The sequence below is a fragment of the Zootoca vivipara genome, chromosome 4 (genome assembly GCF_963506605.1).
Source record: "Zootoca vivipara chromosome 4, rZooViv1.1, whole genome shotgun sequence".
Classification (NCBI taxonomy): domain Eukaryota; kingdom Metazoa; phylum Chordata; class Lepidosauria; order Squamata; family Lacertidae; genus Zootoca; species Zootoca vivipara.
This window is the reverse complement of record NC_083279.1, coordinates 19,416,186-19,438,858: the sequence shown is the minus strand read 5'-3', so window position 1 is coordinate 19,438,858 and position 22,673 is coordinate 19,416,186. Positions and strand designations below refer to the sequence as shown.

Sequence of the window (22,673 nt, the reverse complement as noted above, 5' to 3'; positions counted from 1 at the left end):
CTCCTATCCCTACCCCACCCCATCTAAGTCATGATGTACTGTTGGATATGCACTGTTTATTTTTTCAATATTATTGTTATAATGCTTTTCATTATTATTGGTAGATGTTTTAGCAGGCAGAACAATCTTACTTGTAAAAAAATTAATTCTGTGTCCACTGATGTAACATACAGTGGTACCTCTACTTACGAATTTAATGCATTCCGAACGCACATTCGTAAGTCGGAAAAAATCGTAAGTCGAATCCCATAAGAATGCATTGGGAGAAAAAATTCGTAAGTCAAAGCAACCCTATCTAAAAATTCGTAAGTAGAAAAAATCCTATCTAAACCGCATCCAAGATGGCGGACAGAGCTCCATGTGTAAGTAGAAACATTCGTAAGTAGAGTTATTCGTAAGTAGAGGTACCACTGTACATGATTATGTGTGAGAGAAGGCACAGCAGATTTTTCACCTATGATTGTCCACTTAGAAGTTATTTGCTGAGTGTTATTTTTATTTTCGGTATGCCTACAGGCTGGCAAAAGCTTCTAAAAATTTGTTGTTCTTGCCTTTTGGCATTGTTGATAAAATTACTTACTCGGTTTCTTACCCATTGTTCTTTACAACATGGACACAAGGTGTCTTATTAGTACAGCAAATACTTTTGGTATTCTGCAGACACTTACTGTACCCTGAGGATATTTAGTTGCAATTGCTTTTTAAAAGTAATTTCTAATGTTTTGTTTCAAAGGGATCACGATGGACATTGCAGGCCACAACAATGGATGGAGATTTTGTAAGTTGTTTCTTACCGGTACACACTTGCTTGAGCTCTAGGCAGTTCTTAGTTTGTATGTTTGGACACACACCGCTGGAAGCATGCCCATATTCCTGGCCTAGCAAGTGATATTTGTGCACTGGCCTGCTTGGATGCAGAGGAGGGCAACAAATATTGTTTGCCAGGTCACCTACCAGTAAAGTTTACAATATTCAGGACTTTTTAGTTTAGACATGATATTGATTTACACAATTATGCATGGTGAGGCGAAAACAGAGCAAAGTTTTTCTCGTAATAACTCAAGGTAATAACTCAAGGAGCTGAATGGTGCGACATTCAGGACAGATGAAAGGAAGCACTACAGGCAATGGAATTTGCTTTCACAAGGTGTGGGGAATGGCCACCAACTTATAAGGCTTTAAAACAGGGTTTCCCAAATTTCTCCAGCTGTTTTTGGACTACAACTCTCATCACTCCTGACCGCTCGTCCTGCTAGCTAGGGATGATGGGAATTGTAGTCCAAAAGCAGCTGGAGACCCAAGCTTGGGGAAACCCTGCTTTAAAAGAAGATTAGACAAATTCGCAGAGAATACGGCTATTCAACAGATATAGGTCATGTTGGCTATATAACTGCTTCCCGAATTGGAGCAAACATGCCTCGAAAATGATACCAGTTGCTGTGGATCAACAGCATGGGAATGCTGTCACTCTCATGTTCTGTTTGTGGACTTCCCAAAGGCTTCTAGTTGGCCTTTGGTGAGAAATAAGATGCTAAATTAGACAGAATTTGGTCTGTACATGCATGAATACTCTTGGCTAGATTGGGCAAGGATATTTAAAGTTTCAACTTACAAGTACTTTATAAGTAAGATATACATCTCTCTCTTTTTCTCCAGGGCCCTGTTCAGATTCAGCCAGACCAGATGCAGGTGTAGTAAGCTTTTACATTTATGTTTTCAGCTATTTCAAGCGACCTTTATATAAGCTGTTTGAAAGTTATTAACTTTCTTGTGTTTTTCCCCTTTCCTCTCAACAGACTGTAAACCCAATACTCATTGTTATAATGGTCCCAGTTGTAGATGCTGTTGTTTATCCTCTAATTAAGAAATGTCACATAAATTTCACGTAAGTGAATGTGGTGAAATTCAGCAAGTTAGGTGGCAGTGGGGGGAAGCATACAGACTAGGTGGGGTTGGATCAAAAAACATTTTTAATATGACAATTGCTCTCCAAAGTTTAGGCAGAACCGCACAAAGAAAAAATTCCTGAAAATTATCTTCATATAAATTTTGGCCTTACACTCAGGCAAATGGGGAAAAAAAATGTGGCTTTATTGCTGAGCATCAATAACTAAAACCAGAGCACTTATTCTATGGGCTATTGCTGCATATGCCAAGGGAAGATTTTGTGATGTCTGAAAGTGGCCGGAATGAGCTTTGAGCCTGCCATCTTCCTTAAGTACTATAAATAATGTAGTGAAAATCTATAAACAATGTGGCTTTCTCGAGAATTTAGGCTAGTAATTAGTGTTATAGAGACCCTAAAAGCCATGGGGATACTTAACAGGTTGCATCTTTGCAAGTAATTTTTCCATGGACTACTGGAGAATACTGCTAAGATACGCACAGGGATAATTTACAATGTGCAAAGGGGCAATTGCAATCATTTTCAAAGACCTGTAAGCTGCAGTGGGTTTAAATTTCAAATTGTGGCTGTTCAGATCTTATTGGGCAGTAGTTCCCATCAGCATCATCCAGCACGGCCAATGAGCAGGGATGATGGGAGTTCTAGTCCAACAAATATCTGGAGAGTTTCAGAGAGTTCCCTGTCATTGTTCCAAGCTTCTGAAGATCTGCTTGCTCCTTCTTCCTTCACCAGGCCTCTGAGGAAGATGACAGTCGGCATGTTGCTGGCGGCTTTAGCATTTGTCGTTGCTGCTGTGGTGCAGGTGCAAATAGATGTAAGTAAAAAAAAAAAAGAAATCTAGCAAGGCCCTAACCATTTAGCTTTTTGTCTTCATTTTTACCATTAAGGCAAAGAACAGAGGTTTGATTTTGAAGTTAACAAATGTTTATACAAATCAGACAAACAGAAATACCAAATCCTGCAAATGAAACATACTATGAAAATTTGAAAATATTTAACATGCTCCCCCCACCCCTAACAACCTTCTTAGTGAATTCTTATATGAGGGAATCGGGGCCGTCTTAAGCATATCAGGCGCCATGAGCCGGCCCTGGAGGGAATGCTGAAAAGATGCTGTCAGGGGGTTGTTGCGGCTACTCTCGAGTAAAGACGCTCCAGTCCGCGCTGTCTTTAAGAGTTTTATTGTGCATGCTATTTACAGTGCAGAGATAGCAGAAAACATGACCACCTAGTCACTTTCAGAACTCGGCAATGGCTGCCGTCTGCTTCGGGGCCAGCATAAAAGCCCGGGCACCCCGAAACGCCGCCCTTTAGCCCTACGTGTGGGTGCGCATCTCAATTCGGGCATCGGAAGGAGAGGTCTCCTCTCTTGCTGGCTGGGGCAGCGCCTGGGCTCCGACGTCTCGCTGAGCCCCTCATCCGCTGTCCCTCAACCAGAGCAGTGCCAGGGCTCGGGCGCCTCACTAAGCCCTCCCTCCATTCCGCTCCATTCCTCATTCCCTTCTCCTGACTCGCTGCTCGTGCTATCGCTGGGCGAAGTGCTGGTCAGGATGATGGGGGGAGGCTCCCTGTAGGGAGTCCCCCTGACAGATAGGGTGGATTATATTTATGGGGAAAACGAGAGACCACTTTGGAGAACATGGCGATGACATACTTTGGAGATACTTTGCGTTCAGGTTGGTTCCAATTACAGCACCAGTATATCTAGCTAAATGTATATAATATACTAGGCGTACTGACAGATGACCTGTCTTAAGGCAGCTTCAGGTTTTCATGTGATGATATAAAAGACTACAGAGACAAGGGATGGAAGGATCTGTCAATTTTGGTTCTTTTGGGTTCTCTTTCTTTTCCAGTCAGGAGAACCAAAAAGGGGGCTCTGTGGGAAATGGGAAACGGTTGAGGGCCCCTCTTTCAACTTGTGAATAGTTAGTAAGAGAGAGAGGCAGAGCCTAGTTTGCTAGAGTCAGAGCAGTAAGCTGGAAAGAGACAGAGAAATGCTTGATTCCTGTTTGAATCCAAGGCTGTGACTTTAGGGGAAATAGGCCCTCTTAGGGTGTTGATGCTGTGAACCCCTGCATTGTAGACTCCAGTTGTATATATGTGTAAATAAAGCCTATATCACAAGGACACCACGATCTCTGCTTCATTTCCAAAGGAAACACAAACCCTGGCCTAGGATCCCCAGAAATTCACACTGCTTGGAGATTGGGGTGGCGTGCAACCTCCCTTCTTATTTTATATGTGATTAAATATTGGCCATATGGGTAGAGTCACACTTGCAGGGCAGAATTTGAGAAATGTAGGGTGAGTTAGTCATTCCTTTCTCCCACCCATTATACTTCCATGCAAGTTTCCTCCTCAGTTATGCAACTTACCCTGAAATGGTCTAATTTGCTTTTAAAGCCCAGCTGAGAGGGGGGGGGAAAGGGGAAACACCTATTTTAAAGGCCTGGGGATTCGCAGGAGAGAATCAGTAGCAGTGGGAAGGTTTAAGCAAATGACTTTGCTTCCATATTAGTATTTTATGAAAAACAAAAGATTTGGAAACCTTAGAGGTTCCTTTAATGTATGGTTTTGCCCTGGGAAAGAAAGAGGTGCTTTTTAAAAAAGGTGACCCTTTTCTTTTTCTTCCTCTACAGAAAACTATTCCAGTTTTTCCTGCTGCAGGCCAGTCCCAAATCAAAGTAATAAATATGGGGAACAGCAGTGCAACAGTTCGCTTTACTGGTACCGATCAGACTGTTGAAGTGGGTTCTGCAAATTCAGTAAGTTTTGAGAATTAATTTCACATTTAATTTTAACTTTTTATAACTATTTGATCTGTGGCATGTGCGCTTTGAGAAAGAACAATTCCATTTATTCACATTTTGGTGTTTTCACTGGAGGATAGTTTGCGATTTAAATAGTCCAGAGGAGGAATTAGTACACTGAAATTCCATTTAGACTCCACATTAATAGGGTTCTTGGGACAGCTTCAGCCAGTGCTTTCTTTAAGAAAAAAATGGCTCACCATGAAGTTGTTACTGTAAGTGCCACAACATCTGGAAAAAGGTGCTGGTATTGTGTACCCTTGAGTACCCCCGGGGGGGGGGGGGAGAAGCACCGGTTTCAGTAGCTGGGCAAAACAATTATTTTCCATATTTTCTGTTGCAACAGAAGTATTTCCCTTCATTCTTATTTTTTTCTAATCTAAGGGTGGTTTTACCAATCTAAGTTTTACTTAGAATAATCCCATTAAAATGAATGACCAGGACTAAAGTCCATTAATTTCAATGGATCAACTTTGGGTAAAACTTATTCTGTAAAGTCGTTGCTTATTGCTTATCCTTCTTTAAATGTGATAGGTTGTACAGAATATCCTAAATGGAGTATAATTTCGTATATCCTGGAACTGGTGCTTCTGTTATATCCCCATATATTGTTTTTGGTTTCTTGTTTTATTAACAACATCCACCGTAGCTCCAGGTCTATCTTAGTTGGATTCAGCAGCGGAGCAAGCCGATTGGGCGCCTGGGGCGGTGTGTGTGCCCTGAGCCCAGAGGCAGGGCCAGCCGCCTGCAGGGCTGAGTGAGCTGGGGCAGGACGCTCCACGGGGCCTCCGAGGAGTCTGCCTGCCTCCTCCCACTCAGCCACCCTACAGCTGAGGGGGAGGTGGCCGGTGGACCGTTTGGAGCAGTGCGGAGCCTGCGGGCGCCCAAGCCACCGCATCTCTCCCAGGAGAGACGCATGGCTCGGGTACACTGCAGGCCCCGTGGTGAGTGCCGCCCGGCATTTTGTGACACCCGGGGTGGATCACCCCACCGCCCCCCTTCCTCCACCACTGGTTGGATTACCATAAAGGTTGTTATGCTCCAGGTTTACATCTTATGAAAAAAAGGAAAAGGTTACATCAGTGTTGATTTACTACCTCTTTTGAGAGGAAGGGAGAGAAACAAACACCCTATGAACTTCACATGCACTGTGTGTAGCTGTAATTGTTGTGATCTCTAATATAAGAGGCAAGTAGAGCTTCTTTGGTGAAAGGAATCTTAACTGTTTCGTTGTATTTTATCTTTGTTTATAGACAGACTACATCACCTTTGACACAGCAAAGTTAAACAATATTGATATAAACTTTGGGAAGGAATCTTTTAATCATACATTTGTTTACGTGGGGAAAGAACGTCACACCCTTCAAATATCAAATAGAGTTGGGGTCCAAGCTGAGCTGGTAAGTCAGTTTAAAAGCTAGTTAAGAAACCAGCCTTCTGGTTTCTGTTGCATGTCAAAATAATACTCAGGAAGTCTAATGCCAGGTGGATACTTCTGGCAGCTTTCTGGGGAAAAACGGTCTTTGTTGGAAGCCTGAGAGAAACTGAAGCACAAAAAAGGGCTGATACACTGTTAGTACTTCAGTCCTGGGACTCAGCCATACAGCTGCAAATAAAACATTTTAAGTGTGTTGTAAGTGCATTATAAAAATGTGACACTAGTTGGTGATAGTTGGCAAATTCAATATATTTTTCAAAACATTTTTTTAAAAAAACATTTCCACAATGTTTTTTATATGTGTCTAGATTCCACCGACATTAATCTTGGTTAAGGATAACTAGAGTTCTGTATTCACCAGTGTTCATAGCTGACTTCAAATCCTTGTTAAGAGGGCAGTCTGTTGTCCTCAATGGTGATTAACACTGATGCTAATTAACACTTGGCTTGTAATTCCATACAGAGGTGCAGCCAGGGCCCACCCTGAGAGTTGCAGGGACAAACAGGCCCAACATCTGCACTTGGTCAGGAGGCAGCCAGCTAGGCATGTACCTGGTTACAGGTGCTCACATGATTGTTTTGAATTTAGAATATATTACCCTTTTCTAAAACATAGTGGCGCTTATTCCCAGGTAAATGTGTTTGGCATAATCACAATGCTACGATGATTGAAATGTTTTCAAAATGTAAAACCACACATGCTCAAAGTATTATTCTTATTTTTTAAATGAGCTTGGCAAGCTTTCTCCTGCTCTAACATATCAGGAACGAAGAAGCATTTTTAAACATGGAATAGCAGGGAGAAGGGAAATGTTAATGATGTGCTTCACAACTAAAATAACACACGTGGCTGTCTGAAGGAGACCTTGCAAGACCATTAAATCCAGGTTCCAAAACTGCCTGGAAACACCAATGATGTTATGGTTCGTGGAAGGACATCCCAGGATCCATAGGTCTCCATCTTCATCCATATTTCAAAAGGGGACACAATCCACACCCGTTTGCAGTTGTATAAGCATTTAATATGGGAGTATTGATCCGAAGTTGAACAAGAACTGTTTATAAATTATTATTTGTACAAAGCATTGGTTAAAAATGAATGGCTTTATAAAATAGCTCCTCTAACCCCAAATCTCCGTTCTCTCAGCTTGTGGATGGCATCACAGAAAAGCCAGATCAAGGAAACAATGAGATCAGGTAAGATATTCATTTTTACGTTTTTTAATTTTATTTTAGAAATTGAATTCTGTTCGAAGAGAAACTAGTCCTGTGTCATTTCCCCCGCCTTAATCACTAGTGATTTTCAATACATAGGGCATTCTGCTGCAAGTTCCTCTGCTTTGCCCCACACGGCCACTCCACCTATTGCTGCCTACTTGTGGATACAGAACAACTCGGTGTAGTGATGTGTTGACTATCCCTAGGCATTATGTGAGCCTAGTGTAGTGGGGCTGAACTTTTTGGCAGTATGTAGGCATGGACTATAGTGTTTCATTCCTGTCTGAATGAGGCTTCAATAACAATGGGATTTCATAAGATATAACAACTTCCTTGAAAAAAAATTGGAGCAGAGAAACTGAGCTTTTTGGCTACAAAATCATTTTTTAATCTTTCTTAACAAAGTTGTTCAGCAACATCTGGAGGGCCAAAGGTTCACCATTCTTGAGTTATCCATTATATAAATGAAATAAGAAATATGTCATTTCACTTAAGTTACACAGACCTTCAGTCTTGGCTGTCACAAATTCATATTACCTTGCATGGAGTCTATTGACTCCATAGTTTGTATCAATAGTTTAATACAAACGTTTGGGAATGCTTGCTAGGGCTCATAGAAATTGGCCAAGGATGATGGGAGTTGTAGTTTAGCATCAGCTAATGGGCCAAAAGTTCCCACGTCTATAATAACTGATAAATTGTGCTGTTTAAAACATTTCATTTAAATCATGTCTTAAAGGTTCATAAACAATATGGATTCAACTATTAATATCACTATGGATGGAGTTACCTTTGGAGATGTGGGTTATTTTTCTCCCACAAACTACACGCCTTTCCAAAGAGGAGAGTAAGTATAACTGTTTGTTTGCCAAATATTTTAAACCTGCCCTTCACCAAAAGGTTGTGGGGTGGGTTACAACCACATAATATATACCATATTTTCCCATGTATAGGACACCCCTGTGTATAAGATGAACCCTATTTTTTGAACCCCAAATTAATAAATCAGTATTTTTGACCTTTTGGGGGAGGATTTCAAAGTTGTGGAGCTACTTTTGGGTAATTGCCCCCCAAAGTTATTGATCGCCCCACCGAAAACTGTGTTTATGACAACCCCCCATTTTTACTCAAAAAAGAGAGAAAAAACCATTGTTTTATACACAGAAAAATACGGTACAAGTAAAAACTTTAGTTATAAAACAAATAATTGTCTTATTGCAATTATTTGTCTCAGCGCCAACATTTGATGAAGTGGATTCTAGTCCATGGAAGCTTATGCTACAACAAATCTGAGTATCTTTAAGGAACTCGGAATACTCACAGGATGTGTGCTTCAATAGACTACTAGGGTATATTAGGTAGAAAATCTGTGACTGGATCTCTGAATGGGTTTATTTTTCACTGCAATAGAGCTATGAGGCCTGGAATTTGATTGATACACTGGTGGATGGTGGAGATATTTTTAGTCCCTCTTGTGCTGTACCGTTTGCCTGTTCTAAATAGCCCCTTCATACTGCTGTTAGTCTTGTGAGGGAGAAAATGTGCTCACTTTTTGTATAAATAAGACGGCAGCCACCACAAAAAATGCTGCTGCTCTCAGGGGCTGCCATTTCCCCCACCATGCCCTGGAACAAATGCAAAGTCCAAGGTAATTATGAGTAAATAAAATGTTGGCTGCCAGAAGACAGGGGTGTGTGTGTGTGTGTGAGAGAGAGAGAGAGAGAGAGAGAGAGAGAGTCAGCTTGAAAAGAGCGAAGAAGATCCAAATGTGAGAAAACACATGCACGCTTGACCAAAAAGCGCTGAAATGAACAATGAGTTTATTTATGATGCCTGGTAATGAAAGTAAATGGGAGGTGCGATGGCTGCCCAGTAGCAGCAAAATAGTTTGCCCCCATTAATTGCTGAATTTAGAAAACCCAAGAATAAATACTGCAAACTCAGAAAACCTTGCTGTTGAAAGCTGGGTGAGTTTTGGAAGATTGCATTGGGGTTGGCAGGAGAGAAAGCTGTGTAAAGCAAATGCTCTTTTTCTAGTCCAGCTGTATGGGACCCTCTGGCTTGTAGGTGGATTTTGGCCCACGAGGCCTCTCCATTTCACCTGCAAGGCCATATTCCCCAAACCACACCCACCTGCTCCATACCTGACGTCATATGTAATGTCAAGTACGGGACAGGTGCAGACGTGACTACTTCGACTAGTCGATCTAGTGTACTGGAAGACTGGTCAGAAAAACTTCCTTAGACAATATCCTGCCACAGCAAACTTTAGAACTGGGAGTAAGCAGTTAACCCGAAATGCATGTGGTTAATGATCGTAAGCTGAACAAATAATGTTGAGGCTGTTGCTCTTAATACTAGCAATTCTTCTTCTTCTTTTACTATAGCTTCATATATGTGGATTAAATTGGGTAGGTTGTGTAGATCAGACTTCATTTTCCCCCTCCCATCTCCCCCCCCCCCAGGAAAGAAATCACCGTTACCGTTCTCAGCGATCTTCGTAACTGCAGTGGCAAGTCTTTGACATTTGGGTATGGCAGCGCTTACACTATTGTAGTAGAGGGGGTAAGTTGTTTCGCTTATCTTTAAGGAATATTGAAACGCTGCTGGCGGTTGAATGAAAGTTTCTGGGTACCTGTTAACAATGGTGCATGAATTATTCCACATGTATTATAATGGTGCTTTTGTCCTCCTTATGGCTTGCTATCTGATCATATATATCAAGATTAGGGAGTCTGTGACCCTGCAGCTGCCATTATCCTTGATCATTCTCATTGCTGGCTAAGGTTGATGGTAGTTGGAGTCCAACAGTATCCAGAGAGCCATAGGTTCACCAGTACCGATATATAACAGATATCATACTATAACCATACCAAAGTTACCAAAGCAAAATAAATATGACTAGAAGTATACTGCTGTTGTAAACACATGTGCCTTCATAAAAGATTAGCACTAAAGAGTTGGTATAGCTAATGATGAGAGTCACAGTACAGTGGTACCTCGACTTACGAATGACTCTACTTACGAAATATTCTACTTATGAAGAGAAAAAAATAGTAAAAAATGGCCGCGCGCTTAGAAATTTTTTGACATCCGAATGGCCTCGCTGCCCCGCGCTCGGCGCCGCTGGATCAAGCACTTGCCGCCACCGCTGGATCGGGCCCTCGCCACCTCCGCCTCACAGCAGCCAGAGGAGGAGCGAGCGTGGCTGAGCGAGGAAGGGAAGGCAGGCAGGCAGGAGGCTGCCCGGCCGCGCTCTCGCTCGGAGCAGGCGAAGGAGAAAGAGAAGCCATTGGCAGGCAGGCAGGCAGGCGAGCGAGCGAGCGCAACAGGTAGGCGCCGGCTGGGCGGCCGGCCGAGGTCTCTGCCTCTTGCTCCTCCACGGCCCCACTCGTTGCAGAAGGCCGGCCTTGCAGCGGCAGCGGCAGCGGCCCAATCCAGCAGCGGTGGCAAGCACGGGGCAGCGAGAGAGGTAAGGCTCCAGAACGAATTAATCCGTTCCCAATGGGAAACCGCATTTCGACTTACGAATGTTTCTACATACGAATGTGCATTCGGAACGGATCAAATTCGTAGGTTGAGGGACCACTGTAAATGTAAATAGGATCTGTTTAAACTTAAAATACACAAGCCACTTTATAATTCGACGGCTTTTGGTTTCAAATTAAAATATACCTGGATGATCTGCTATCTATTGAAGTTTTAGTTGCTATCTATCTGACTGGCTGGGGAAACCCAGCCAGATGGGCAGGGTATAAATAATAAATTTTTATTATTTATTATGACTATAGACTATCTGACTTTTAGAAGACCTCTGAACGCAGCCCTGTATAGGGAAGTTTTTAATGTTTGATATCTTACTGTATTTTGATTTGTTGGAAGCTGCCGAGAGTGGCTGGGGCAACTCGGTCAATTGGGATTATTATTATTAATTATCTGGTAGTCATCATAATATACTTCCATACTTAATCCATAGTCATGTGCTCTTCTCTTTATATGAACATGCTTTCCCATTCACAGAATCTCTGGATGAGTGCACCTGAGATCATTGTGTTTCTCATTGTTGATTTGCTTATAATATTTTTTTTAATGTGAACAACTTAAAAAAGAATGTTTCCTTTTGTAAAGGGGTAATCCTTTGCAGTTGTTCATGTTTTACGTCTTCAGTGTCAGTTTACGCTGTGATTAAAGTTATTTTTAATTTGTGCTGCCTATTTAAAATGCAGGAGTCGCAGGACTTGTTTGGATTAATGTAATTTGGTTTTCCTTTCAGTGCAACAGCAGTGGAGTACTCCTCAACTATGTTGAAGACATTCAACCCAACACAATCAGTATGGCTTGGCAAATTCCTCAGTATTTCATTATTACCTGTGCTGAAGTGGTCTTCTCAGTCACTGGACTATCATTTTCATATGACCAGGTAGATGGCTTTGCTTGAGAGATGTCTCAGTTGCAATGGTAGCCTTGAAATGTTATAAAGTAGAAACACATGCAGACTGTTCCCAAGGAAAGACCGGCAGTAGGGTTTGCAGGTGAGCTTGTAGAATCTATGTATGTCAGATGGATCCTATGCCACCTGACACACATGGCATAGTTCTGTGGCATAGTTTACTCAGATTTGTATTTTTCAATGGTGTTCTCATTATGAATATTTTTCTAGTTTGCACAGTACTTCTCGTGTAGAAACTGATATAGTTAGAGCATGTTATCCAGTAAAGCCAAGCTATGAGGTTTTTTTTGTGACTAGGTGTGATCAAAAAAGAGCAAAGAATTTAATCGCTTTACTGACCAAGGCAGCCGGCGTACAGCTTCCAGGTCATGTGGCCAGCATGACTAAGCCGCTTCTGGTGAACCAGAGCAGTGCACGGAAATGCCGTTTACCTTCCCGCTGGAGCAGTACCTATTTATCTACTTGCACTTTGACGTGCTTTCGAACGGCTAGGTTGGCAGGAGCAGGGACTGAACAACAGGAGCTTGCCCCGTCGCGGGTATTCGAACTGCCGACCTTCTGATCAGCAAGCCCTAGGCTCAGTGGTTTAACCCACAGCACCACCCGCATCCCAGCATTTGCCCTAGTAAGAGCAAAAAACAAGTGTAGGGGTGATTTTAGTTGGGACTACAGTGGGGACGGAAAGTATTGCATCCTCTGCCTCCTGAGTTTTGTATTTAATCCATCCCCATAGCCTTGATATAATTGCTAAATATGCAATTGGCCCTTGAAAAGCCAGTTTTGAATAATAAATATTCGATACTGTACCTCAAAACAATGTCCAATTAAATAACTTGTTTCGGTAGGCTCCTGCAAACATGAAGTCTGTTTTGCAAGCTGGATGGCTGTTGACAGTGGCTGTGGGGAATATCATTGTTCTTATTATAGCTGGAGCTTCAAAAATTGAAGAACAGGTAAAGTAAACTCATCAGGGCTACAAGTTTTTATATATAGATATACTGGTGAACACTATTGTATGGGGAGAACAGTCACTAAAACACAGCTCTGTTACTAAGGCAGAGTTGTAGTTTTAGTAGAATACTGAGCATGCAAAGATGTCAATACGATGCACAGTGAGAAATACAGATGGCTTTGAATCTTTGATCTCTAATGTTAGTTTTATGTGTTGGAATCTTTGGTATAGGTTCCATAGCAGGGGTCCACTACATTAACAGCACAATCCTATGCATTCAGAAACAGGTCTTGCCGTGTTCAATAAGGCTTGTGTGTTCATATGGGCTGTATATCTTGTATCCTGTATGGGTGGGGAGGGGGTATAAGTCACTGGAGAACCTTCACACTCAACATCTGGAACTTTATTTTTTGTACAAAAGCATATGGTTAGGTCGTAGAACTTCATAAAATCTGGTGATTCTGGATGGTAGCAATTGTGACATGACTTGCAAATCTAAAGATGGAAGACTTCAATTAAAGACCCAGAAGTTTTAAGTTTTTGCAGAGCACAATTTTGTAGCCCATAGCATAGCCAAATAAAGGTTCAATTAAACCTATAGAAATGGAAATCTCAATGAGGTTCTCTAGATACCAGAATTTCCGTGTTAAGTGCTAGACGCAGTCCTACAAAATTACCCGTTCCTTATCCACTGCCTTTGTGCAGTGCAAGGAAATTTGTTCCCCATCAGGCTGCAACCCCACTCATCTGAGAGTAAGCCACATGCAATTCAACAGGATTTATTTCTGAGTAGACACAGTTAGGATTGCAGTCTCAATTTTCCTGAACCACGTGTTACTTCCTACAAGAGGCAAGCTAGGCAGTTTGGATTCCCAAGGGCATCTCATGTGACTGTGCTAATGTTTGAAGCAAGCCTTAAAATAATGTAATGACTTCTGCTAAAAATGCTCTGTTCTTTGAATTTATGCATAAATGCTTATTCGTTAGCAATAGCATGTTTTACATATATAAATATATATATACAAATCTAAAACCTTTTTAAAAATTTTTTATTTTACAGTGGGTAGAATACGTTCTATTTGCAGCTTTACTTGTTGCAGTTACTGTTGTTTTTGCCATCATGGCCTATTTTTACACTTATGTGGATCCAATTGAAGTTGAAGCTCAAATGGTAGAGGATGAAAAGAAGAGGGAAAAGGAACCGCCATCTTATGAAAATGGAAATGTTTTACAGACTCAGATGTGAGCATATACTAAAGGATGAATGAGAACATAAACTGTCATCGGGACAACTGCATCTCTAGTCTGAGACACATAAGTGCTGCCTTCTCACTGGGCAGGGGTGGTTAGTGAACATCATCAAAATACACTCTCCCTCCCAAAGGCGAAGATTAAGAAATCTGTTCTCCTGTGAAGAAAATGAGGAACCCCCCCCCAGTTCTTTTTCAGCAGATTTTGCACTTAAAAAGGGAACTGAACCTAATTGCACCTGGCCACAATGAAAAGACATTCAAAGTATTATTTTTTATACAGAACTGCTTTAATTTCATGTTGTAGCAGAAGGCAAGTGCTCACAAAACATACAGGTTTTAGAGGCTCTTTGATATGCTGTCCTACAGATAATGATTGCTATTATACATATGTGGGGGTTTTTCCTCCTGGAAACACGTATCTGAGCCGGTTGAATGTTCATGACCCTGGTATTGCACTACACACCTCTTCCTCTGTTTTCTGCCAGAGGACTGCCAAATCTAACTTCAGGTGCCTACAGTGGTAGAGACGAACAAAGAGGAATTGCATGATAAAGAAGCAAAGGCAAACGAAATAAAACTGCGACTCTAAAAATTAATGGCTCGGTTTACTTTCTCAAGTGGAAGAAGAGAGCTGGGCTTTCTGTTTCATTACAGTTGAGGATCAGGATAGCGCAGAAATTGCCAGCCTTTTGTAAATCCATGGCCCCACTACATCAACGCAGCCAGGAGCACACCATATTCATTACAATAAAATGCTAATTTAAGAGGGTGGAGGAGACTCTATAGGGGCACCAGGGAAAGCTTACAGCCTTCATTGGCGCTGCCTTGAGTGATTCTGTCTGTCTAAAATATGTCTGTGAACTCTGACAATGCTCCTTGTCTGGGTCGAAGATAGAGAGGAATGCGAATACGACCTGGCCTGCTGTACAAAGGTAAAATTACATTTATTGCTTTGCCCACTTTTGCCTTTGTCCTTGCCCTCCACTCTCATGTGGCCTTTGGAAGATTGTCCAGAAGGGAATGTGACCTTTTGCACTGCAAAGAGTTATTTACTCCTGGTCTGTATACAGTGCTATTTTTCTAGGAAAAAAAAGAGGTGCTGGAACTCGCCATAAATGCCTCCCTTGTTCTCTTAGAATGGCAATGGCGCCCGCTTGAGAGGTGCCAGCTGAGTTCTGGCAAGTCCCACCTTAAAAAAAGGCCTGTCGGTATGACTTACACACCACCCCCATATTCGGAGTATCTTATAAACCAAAAAAATAATCAAAGCAAGCAACAATTAAAGAGATTTCTTAAGGTATAACAGAGAGGGATTGGCAATTGATGGACTATGGTGAGGCCTCCTTTTGGTGGTAACAAACCAGGGCTCTCTTCAGCCACATTACTGCAAATTCCACGACATGTGGATGTTAGGCTGGAGTAATTATACATTGCTGCTACCGGGACCGTAGGAGTTTGTTAAAAGTCCGAAGCATTGGTAGAAGGATTTTGGGAGATCCATGTATATGTGGGTGGAAGGAAGTATGATATTGTCCATAAGCTTTAATTAGCTTGTGTTTAAGTAAAGAAATTTACCGGTCCAGTCACGCTTCCAGACGTAAATCTTCCCTTTCAGCAGAGCTTTGTAGCACAGCGGCAAAGAGTAAGGTGAGTCAGCAAGAGTTAATTCAGGAACTCTGGAGCATGTTGCAAACTCAAAGGCTTTATTTACAAAACGTAGCCAGGAGATAAGGCAGACATTCTTCATCTCTGGCCAAGTAAAAACTTAAACAAAACTGTGCCTCAGTGCACAAACTTCAGGCATCACTCCTACACACAGCAACCAAAACTTAGAGATAACACTACTGAGATAAAAACGCTCCTAAGAGAAAAAACGCTTGCAAGGAACTGACTATTTATACAGGCTGTCAAACATTCCCGGATGTTTAATTAGGTTCAGCTGCTCAGTGTTTAGAGCGACTAGTATAACTTAACCCTTTAATACCAACACCCCCTCTCGCTCGTGACACTGAGCTGTAACAAACTTAATTCAAATTCAGACCTGAACAGAAATCTTGATGTGATTGCAAACTTAATGCTTTTGTAAAACCATCTGCGAGATTATCTTTACTCGGGCAGTACTGTAGCTTTACCAAACCTTGTTTTACACTTTGATAAACGTTTTGATAACGGATGTCAAGATGTTTCGTATGTGCCTTGAATTGTCCTGATTCAGCTAATCTAATGCAAGGTTGATTATCTTCCCATATTCTGATGGGTAGAGGACATTCCCCAAACAATTCCTGAACCAGTTGTTTATAGAACTCAAGTTCTCTGCAAACATCAGATACTGCATTGAATTCCGATTCAGTGGAACTTAAAGCTAAGAGTGATTGCTTTCGCGATCTCCAACCAATTAATGCATCTCCAAATTTTATAGCCATTCCTGAAACTGATTTTCTATCTTGTCCAGCATCTGCCCAACTACTATCAGCCCAGCATTCAAGTTCTGTGCTGCCCTCTGCTGACAGTTTTAGGCAAAGACTTTTGGTAGTTTGGAGATATCGCAACACTCTTTTTACTCCTTGCCAAGCATGAGTGGATGGTTTTTCAGCTTGTCTACATAACATATTCACAGCGTACGTAATGTCAGGCCGAGTCCACTGTGCAATGTGGAGTAGACTGCCTATTGCTGACTGGTAAACCTCAGGATTATTGAACTCTGCTTGTTGCTCGGCTTGAGCATCTTTTACATAACTTAATTCCATTGGGGTTTTTACACCAGCACATTTATCCATTTTAAATCTTTCTAATAATTGTTGGATTTTAGCCTCTTGGCTGAGCCAATAACTTCCTGTTTCATCTTGCTGTATTTTAACTCCTAGATACACGGATACAGTGCCTAGAGATTTTAGCTTAAACCTTTTCCCAAGTGTTGTGGCAAACTTTTGTGCACATTTATCATCCTTTCCACAGTACAATAGATCATCAACAAATATCAGAACCGCTTCTTGCTTACAACCAGCACTTTTTAAGTACAGACATGCGTCTGCCATGCTCTTCTTGAACCCCATGCTCTCTAGAGCATCAGACAAACAGACATTCCAGTTGCGGGCAGATTGTTTTAGCCCATAGATGGATTTGTGTAGACGCCAGACCTGGTTTGGCTTGTCTCCCTCAAAACCTGGCGGTGGCATCATATACACTTCCTCCTGTAAATCTGCATTCAAATAAGCCACATTGACATCAAAATGAAATAGCTTGTTTCCCTTCTTAGCTGAAGAAGTTAAAAGCATTCTTAATGTCTCTGACCTCGCAGTAGGGGCATAGATTTGGGAATAGTGTATGCCTTTGCGCTGCGAAAACCCTTTGGCAACTAGTCGGGCTTTGTATTGCAGCTCACCAGTGGTTGTGGGCTTTATACGATATACCCATCGACATCCCACTGCTTGTTGGCCTTTAGGAAGTTCAGTGGATGTAAACACACCGAGAGACTTCATAGAAGCCATCTCTTTCTCCATCGCTTCCTGCCACTTTGCAGCTTCTGAGCTTGAAAGCTGTTGTACCTCTGTGTAGCTTTCTGGCTCACATTGGGCTAAATTCACATATACACTTGTCACTTTAAACCTCTCTGGTGGTTTGCCCTTTGTGGTGCGTTTGGACCTACGCAATTCCACCTCTTGTTCCCCCTCTGACTGTTGGCTGTCAGAACCTTTCTCAGACTTTAAATCTGGATGCGCCTCTAGGGATAAAGACCTTCGTTTAGATAATTCCCTTGGGCTTGGCGTTGTTGGCGACCTGCTGCGCTTTTTCTGCCTGCTAGGTCTACCTGTGGGCGATGTCGGAGCACTCCTAGACTCAGGCTTCTCTGCCTTAGGAGATGTTCCTTGTGCATGGTCAGAGTCTACATCTGAACCCTGTGCACCATCATCCTGTTCTGGTTCACCACCCTCTGGATTTTCCTCTCCAGTGTGAATTCCTAAATCATCCCTCAAAATATCGGGGTTACCATGCAAGCGAGTCCAACCGGACTGCTCACAAAATTCAGCGCTCCTGCTGATGACCACTTTGGTAGTATCCCCATCTGGATTCACGAACCTCCAAGCTTTAGAGCACGGTTCGTACCCACAGAAAATGAGTTTCTTTGCTCTTGGACCTCCCTTTCTCCTTAACGCTTTTGGAATGAGAACATAGGCTGGAGATCCAAACACCCTAAAGTAATTCACTTTGGGTTTCTTGCCATATAAAGCAAAATATGGCGTGGTGTCTATAACAGAATTATAAACGCGGTTCAAAACATGAGTGGCCGTCGTCCAAGCTTCCGCCCAATAACTCTGAGGTAGCTGCGCATCGTACAGCATAGAGTTTGCCAACTCTTGCAAAACTCTATTTTTGCGTTCGACTACGCCCCCTTCTTGGGGTGAGTAAGGGGTGGACAGACGATGCTTAATTCCCTTTTTCTTAAAGAAATTTTGCAGCACAGACCCGGTGAATTCCGTACCGCGGTCCGACTGAAAAGCAAGGACTCTAGTACCAAATTCAAGTTCTACTGCTTGAACCCAATTTTTAACTGTTTCAGCAGCATCCCCTTTTGTCTTAATTGGAAAACACCATGTGACCTTTGTCTTGTCATCTGAGAGACAAAGCGCAAACCTCGAACCTCCGAAGCTAGCAGTAGGCATCGGACCACATAAGTCCATATGCACAAGCTGAAACGCTTTGTCAGATTTCCTATCTGACCTGGGATAGCTGCACCTGTGAATTTTCGAACTTTTACAAGCAGTGCAATCCAAAAACTTTGTACATTTGTTTAGCTTACACCCTTCAGATAATTCAGGCTGTCTCTTAACGTATTGGAAGTTAATGTGTCCGAGACGCCTGTGCCAAAAATGAACGCAATAATCATGAGTGGGAGAGTTTATACAGCCAGCTTGGACCTGTTCAACTGCATCAGAATTAGTCTCAAAGCTGTATAGTCCATTCTTGCACTCCACCTGTAAAAGAGACACACCATCCTTGGAAATAGTGCAAAACCCACTTTCAAACACAGTTTTAAACCCATCTCTGTCAAGTGTTGATACAGACAAAATACACCCTTTCATCCCCTCTAGCACATAGGCATCAATTTCTGTGTTCAAACAGGTCAGGAACACTGTGCCTACGGATCCTAGAGAACGTGTGGATGAATCAGCCATCTTGACAATTTTTGGAGTTTGAAGTTGCCTGCAATTTTTCAAACGAACACTAGATGGCGCCACCAGGTGATGGGATGCACCACTGTCAATAATCCACCGTTGATCACTCTTGCAGTCACGAGCTCCCCTTAAAGCCATAGCTGAAGCTATGTGCTGTGAGCTGTGGGCTTGGCCACGCCCTCCTCCTCGTCTCCGCCGTCCTCTGGAACTCCTTATCTGGTAACTAGGGGCAACGGCTTTGAAGTTGTCCTGGCCTGCATCACGTGGACAATTCCTAATTAAGTGGGAGGGAGAACCACAGCGGTAGCAGCGTCTAACTGCAAAGGCATTCACTGTGTTCTCAGGCTCTGCACCCCCACTCCTGGGCACAGCACAGCCTCCCCTTTCAGACAAGCCTTTTTCTCTTTGTCTCTTATTCTGTTCATCCGCAAGTCTAGATGAAATATATTCCAGCGTTAAGTCACTGGCTTTCATGCATTCCAGAGTCAGAGCAAGAGTCTGGTAACTTTTATCAAGAGAGGACAACAAAATATACGACTGCTGCTCCTGTGTAAAAGGAATGTTCAGTTGTCTTAATTGGTTAAAGACAGAGACCATCTTGGCAATGTGCTCTTTCACACACGCTCCCGGCTGCAGACGTAACTCAAACAGAGTCCTCGTGGCATGGATCCTGGCCCCAGCAGTGTTTCTGGAATTTAACCGCTCCAGGGTCGTCCAGACCTCATGCGTGGACTGTAACTCAGCTACATAAGGCATTTGTTCCTCGCCCACCGCTAACGTTAAAAGACCTTGAGCTTTACGATCACGTCTCTTTGCAGCTGCAGCTATCGCCCTGTCTGCTGCTGAAGCGTCTTCTGCAGCCTCCACAGGAGATGCCTGTGTACAGTCCCATAACTCTTTAGCTTGCAGCCAGACCCTCACCCTGGCCTTCCAGTCCTGCCAATTTTTCCCATTCAGCCTTGCAAAGGGGGCTATAAAACTTTCCTGGGGCTGTGCCATCCTCCCTGGGGTTTAGGAAAAAATACTCACACACTTGTAGACTGCTTGCTTGCTTCCCAGCTAATGAGGTGGCTCCTGCAGGCGTCTTCCAGCGAGTTCAAAACTGCACAGTGCCTCTTTAAAACTTTCAGCACATTGCAGGACTCAAGCTGCTTTCTTTTGCTTTCCCCTTTGCTGGCAACCTCTTCTTGGCTTCGCTCCAGTCCTTTCATAAATCACTCTGGACTTCAAACCTTATCTCTTTTCACGCACTGACCATAACCTGTCCATAAGCTTTAATTAGCTTGTGTTTAAGTAAAGAAATTTACCGGTCCAGTCACGCTTCCAGACGTAAATCTTCCCTTTCAGCAGAGCTTTGTAGCACAGCGGCAAAGAGTAAGGTGAGTCAGCAAGAGTTAATTCAGGAACTCTGGAGCATGTTGCAAACTCAAAGGCTTTATTTACAAAACGTAGCCAGGAGATAAGGCAGACATTCTTCATCTCTGGCCAAGTAAAAACTTAAACAAAACTGTGCCTCAGTGCACAAACTTCAGGCATCACTCCTACACACAGCAACCAAAACTTAGAGATAACACTACTGAGATAAAAACGCTCCTAAGAGAAAAAACGCTTGCAAGGAACTGACTATTTATACAGGCTGTCAAACATTCCCGGATGTTTAATTAGGTTCAGCTGCTCAGTGTTTAGAGCGACTAGTATAACTTAACCCTTTAATACCAACAGATATCAAGTAAAATAAATAATTAAACCATCCACTGGCCGTTAACATAGAAACCTAAAAGCCTATAAAATCCCTTAGCCCTCCACTTAGTTGCATTATAAATATGATATACATTTAGAAACAAATAGTGGAAGGCCAAGGGAACACCAGTGACATGGCAGGGAACGACACACCCACAATCCCCTTCCAGCACATTAGCTTGGCTTATATGAATCTATGAGCCATGGGTTCTGAACTTATGCTGTAAGAAGGGGTATGTATTATTATTAAAATCTGTATACTGCGCTAAACCCACAGATCTCAGGGTGGTTACAACATAAAATCAAAATATGAAAACAAAATACATAATAAAAACAAAAAACATATAGTTTTGATCCCTTTAATAGTTTGGGTTTCTAATTGTACCTACCTATTGATATCATCTAATGTGTGGGAAACAAAATGTCTAATTTGGTTTGCTTGGCAATGCTTAGCTAAATCAGGAAGCCCCCATCCCCCCCACCTCTCCACCTTTTCTAGGTCATTTGCAAGCAAAAATAAAATAATTCAGCTGCCACTGCCAGCTCTAAAGCTGTTTAAAAGAAACTGAAATTGGTAAACTCTGAATAAGAAAAGTTAGCTTAGGAGGAACAATTGTTTTAACCAAAGCTAACCTTTCAGGAACCTTCAAAATCATTTCCCTCCACCTTTTTTTGTCGCAAGAGATTGCTTGTCAAATGGGTTTAAACTGGAAATATACGGACGTATGCCAGAAGAGGGAATTTCAGCAGGTGGGGCTTTTACATAACTGAAAGTTGCAGGAGCCCTGCCCTTTTTGCCAGCTGGCCACTCTATGTGAGGCATAAGCACTAAACATTCTTCAGCTGAATTATCTTGACAGCCTCCCTTGTGAAACCAGTGCGGTTGAGTGTGTTGCTGTAAGCACATCCAAACCTCTTGGTGTCATTAAGCATCTGCAACCTCTTTGATTGTGTAAGCGTTGAGGTTGAGGGTGTGATGCTTTTATTGCATTAAAACAGAAACTTATGATAATTATTAATTGATCATCCCAAGAAGTTGCCCCAGCCACTCTGGGCAGCTTCCAACATATATATAACAACATATATATAACAACATCAAACACTTCCCTATACAGGGCTGCCTTCAGATGTCTTCTAAAGGTTACTTATCTTCTTGGCTCGGGGGTCACTTAGCTTCATATCTTCCAACATCTCTCCAATGCAAATAGAGACGTCCTAAGGAAAAGCGGGACATTCTGTGATCAAATCAGAAACCTTAATGGCTTCTGTAAATCCAATCTGGGACTGTTCCTGGAAAATAGGGACACTGTGGGAGCGTCTGAGATTAGCATGACTACCGTTTCTTCTGTTCAATCTGTGCCTTTCTTTTTTCCTCTTTTGCCCTTGCACCAGAGACTTAATAAATCCCTTTGAGCATGAAACACACAGGGCAGTTAACTGAAGTTTGCTTTTTGTAAGGCAGACTTGCAAGTAGCCTCTCGCTTAGCTGGCTTGGGCTGAGACTGAGAAGGAAAACACACTCTTAGCTATGGAGACCGTGGCACTAGAAAACCTGCACGACCTCTAAACCGCTAGCTGGATGAATAGTGGACCTAAAATAGCCATAACTGCAGCAGTCCATTTCCACACAGCAAAGCTGAAGAAGCCATTGGACCTGCTCGCCGCAGATGCCTCCTGAACCGAATCTCAAGGTCAGCGCGTGCGAATTCCTGCACCGATTTCCCTCCCC

General features: G+C 42.5%; 1 protein-coding gene across 1 annotated transcript in view; it reads left to right on the top strand.

The window, feature by feature from the left end:
- The window catches only part of SLC15A1 (solute carrier family 15 member 1), a 35,525-nt gene extending 20,903 nt beyond the window's left edge, over positions 1 to 14,622 (top strand). The window contains exons 12-23 of the mRNA XM_035114363.2: positions 734 to 778; positions 1,657 to 1,689; positions 1,797 to 1,885; positions 2,639 to 2,720; positions 4,549 to 4,674; positions 5,973 to 6,119; positions 7,305 to 7,354; positions 8,115 to 8,222; positions 9,841 to 9,940; positions 11,649 to 11,795; positions 12,671 to 12,778; positions 13,838 to 14,622. Coding sequence (XP_034970254.1) covers positions 734 to 778; positions 1,657 to 1,689; positions 1,797 to 1,885; positions 2,639 to 2,720; positions 4,549 to 4,674; positions 5,973 to 6,119; positions 7,305 to 7,354; positions 8,115 to 8,222; positions 9,841 to 9,940; positions 11,649 to 11,795; positions 12,671 to 12,778; positions 13,838 to 14,023 — 1,221 coding nt within the window. The 3' untranslated portion in view covers positions 14,024 to 14,622. The remainder of the gene's footprint in view (positions 1 to 733; positions 779 to 1,656; positions 1,690 to 1,796; positions 1,886 to 2,638; positions 2,721 to 4,548; positions 4,675 to 5,972; positions 6,120 to 7,304; positions 7,355 to 8,114; positions 8,223 to 9,840; positions 9,941 to 11,648; positions 11,796 to 12,670; positions 12,779 to 13,837) is intronic.
- Positions 14,623 to 22,673: the final 8,051 nt, after the last annotated feature.